The sequence below is a fragment of the Denticeps clupeoides genome, unplaced genomic scaffold (assembly GCF_900700375.1).
Source record: "Denticeps clupeoides unplaced genomic scaffold, fDenClu1.1, whole genome shotgun sequence".
Taxonomy (NCBI): domain Eukaryota; kingdom Metazoa; phylum Chordata; class Actinopteri; order Clupeiformes; family Denticipitidae; genus Denticeps; species Denticeps clupeoides.
Genome location: NW_021629724.1, coordinates 218 through 2,843, shown reverse-complemented (window position 1 = coordinate 2,843; position 2,626 = coordinate 218). Strand labels below are relative to the sequence as shown.

The window sequence follows — 2,626 nt, the reverse complement described above, 5'->3', positions numbered from 1 at the left end:
GTAATCAGCCATGAGCTGGGATACACAAATAATGGAAACTCTGCAGAAGCTGCTTTTCTGCTCCGTCACGGCAGAATCCAGACGAGGCCGTTCAAGCAGGTCGGGATTTATAAAAAGGTTTTTTAATGCATTTTTCTTACAAAGTCAAAGCTGAGCCTGAAGCAAAACCTTCCTTTAAAAAAAGCCTGACCTTACTTTAGATTTCCAGGGTGAAAAAGGCTTTTAGGGAAATGAATAATTACAAAAATATTGAATTGAAAAAAATTAATATTTATATATATTCCAGAAGTGGGTCCCACCAAACTCTATAAATAGAATGCACCAAAAATAGCCCCCCATCCAAAATAAAATTCATATCGCTGAGTGGGCCAGAAAGGCTTCGACTCTGATAACACCGCGCCACTGAGTACTGATGATGCCGCAGGACGGATGTGCTTGTCGTTTCTGCTCGCCTCTGGCGTGAGTCCTGCAGTTGCTAATGCCGTCGTTGCCCTGCACCCACAAAAGACACATAAAGGAGTTCAACCCACACTCGGCATCATGGGAATTTTCCCGATGTGTGCCAGTATGTCCCCGCAACAAATGGTGACACAGATCTGCAAGATGCTTGGCATGTTCATCGGAGACATAAATAGAAATAAATCAATTAATTGTAGTACATCAACAGCGCCATCCACAGGGTGAAAATGGCACTGAAGCCTATTATGTGTGAAAAAAAAAAAAAAAACCTTTGGTGGGACTGTGGGTATCAAAATATTTGTAATTGAAGATTTCAAGCCATGTGTACAATAACCGACTCAACAAGTCAGGTCGCAAAAAAAACACCTCTGCTCTTTATTAAATAAAATTATCCAAAAGACAGAATGTGTTGCATTAAAAACATTGGTCCCCCGGACAATTATAAAACTATTCAATAAGCCTAAAACAAGAATTTTACAATACAATACAAAGTTATTAAAAATAAATAATTTTCCAGGACTGGCGTGTGAGTGCTTGAAGCTTTGCTTTTAAAGGGGTTACATCCCTGAAATGAAAAAAATAAAACCGAACACTTGTGCTGTTATGAAAAATAACTATTTCGTAGCAGCTTAACATTCTAACCCATTAATATTTAAGTCACAACAAATTGTAAAGTGCACATCCAGTTCTGATAACGGAAGGGGGAATTTTTTGAGGACTAACTTAGAACCGGGCACTTCTGTGAACGCTGTCCGGTTGAGGTGATTTCCCTCTGCGGGTCCTGACGTGGTCACTGGCTGGCGGGATCCCCGTGCACCCTGAAGCGGTAGAGGCATGTGTACTCCGGGTGGCCCCAGTTGGACAGGACCCGAAGCTCTATGATCCGAAAGGCCTGGTGATTCTCCACCTGGTGGGGAAAACCAATAAAATGAACAAAATTGACTTTATACAAAGCACTTTATTTATTCAGTATTTATGTTTGCATTACTGTGACTGGGTTCGTCTGCAGGGTCTCTCCATCATCCTTATAGGTGTACTGGCCCAGCAGCTTCCCCTCCTCCTGCAGCTCGTTCTCCAGACCCTGTGGCGTAAAGCCGCGTTTAACCCCCTGAAACCCTATATATTAAAAAAACTGAAACGACTGCTTACATAGACCCTGTAGTGACGTGGAGCGCTGCTTATGTCACCGCTGGGGGACATGCTCTTTGCGATGTGCTGCAACGTGAACGCCGTGGGGACGACGTGCATGGTCAGTTGGATCACCAGGTAACCACTGGATCCCTTAAAAGCCCAACAGTTTCCTGGATGGACGTCCGGCTGCGCAAGAAAAGAGGTCGTTGCTTGCTCTCTTTCTCCAAGATACACGTTTCACATTATTTAAAAGGGTCCCGACCTGTATGACGGCACGCGGCGACTGAGAGAAATACCAGAGGGGCACGCCAAACAGACTCATCAGCGCAGTCTTCGTCTGAAAGGTTTCAGAGCAGCGGGTGGAGATGATACTGCCACCTGGTGAGGCGGCACAACCACGACAGAATAATAAATAAATGTATACATCACCCACGACTGTGTTAAGGAGTAGGATGGTAGTAGCCTAGTGGGTAACCACTTGCCTATGAACCAGAAGACTACAGAGTCACAGGTTCAAATCCCACTTACTACCTTTGTGTCCCTGAGCAGACACTTAACCCTAAGTTGCTCCAGGGGGGCTGTCCCTGTAACTACTGATTGTAAGTCGCTCTGGATAAGAGTGTCTGATAAATGACATAAATGTAAATGTAGGTGATGATTGATGATGATGATGGGGGTGGTGAACCTCACCTGCAGACTCCAGGGCATAGTCAAACAGCCCCGTCTGATCCTGAGAGTAGAGCTTCAGAGCATTTTTAACGATCTGCTGTACATCCTGGTGACAAAAGAACGTTGTCACAGCTGGGTAAAAACCATAAAAAAAATTCCTATATTATTATTATTATTATTATATGGCCATTCATTTTTTTCTTTTTTAACACCATTATCATCAGATAGAACAGCTCATTTTAAAGATTTCAAAGGCCTTTAATGCTATTCTCAATGGTTTGAAGTTGGGGGGGGGGCAAGGGTGCCATCTTGTCCATGTTTCGACGTAAAGGGAGAGAAAAAAAAAAAAAAAAAAAAAAAGACTAAC

The 2,626-nt window shown here is 43.3% G+C and overlaps 1 protein-coding gene across 1 annotated transcript; it reads right to left on the bottom strand.

Annotated features, from left to right (window-relative positions):
• Positions 1-1,191: 1,191 nt before the first annotated feature.
• Positions 1,192-2,365, bottom strand: LOC114772821 (SUN domain-containing protein 1-like; the record flags this gene model as incomplete). The annotated part of the gene is made up of 5 exons (XM_028965528.1): positions 1,192-1,366; positions 1,448-1,540; positions 1,609-1,776; positions 1,853-1,968; positions 2,281-2,365. Coding segments are annotated over 5 exons (579 nt in total), but the record flags the coding sequence as incomplete, so codon positions are not given.
• Positions 2,366-2,626: the final 261 nt, after the last annotated feature.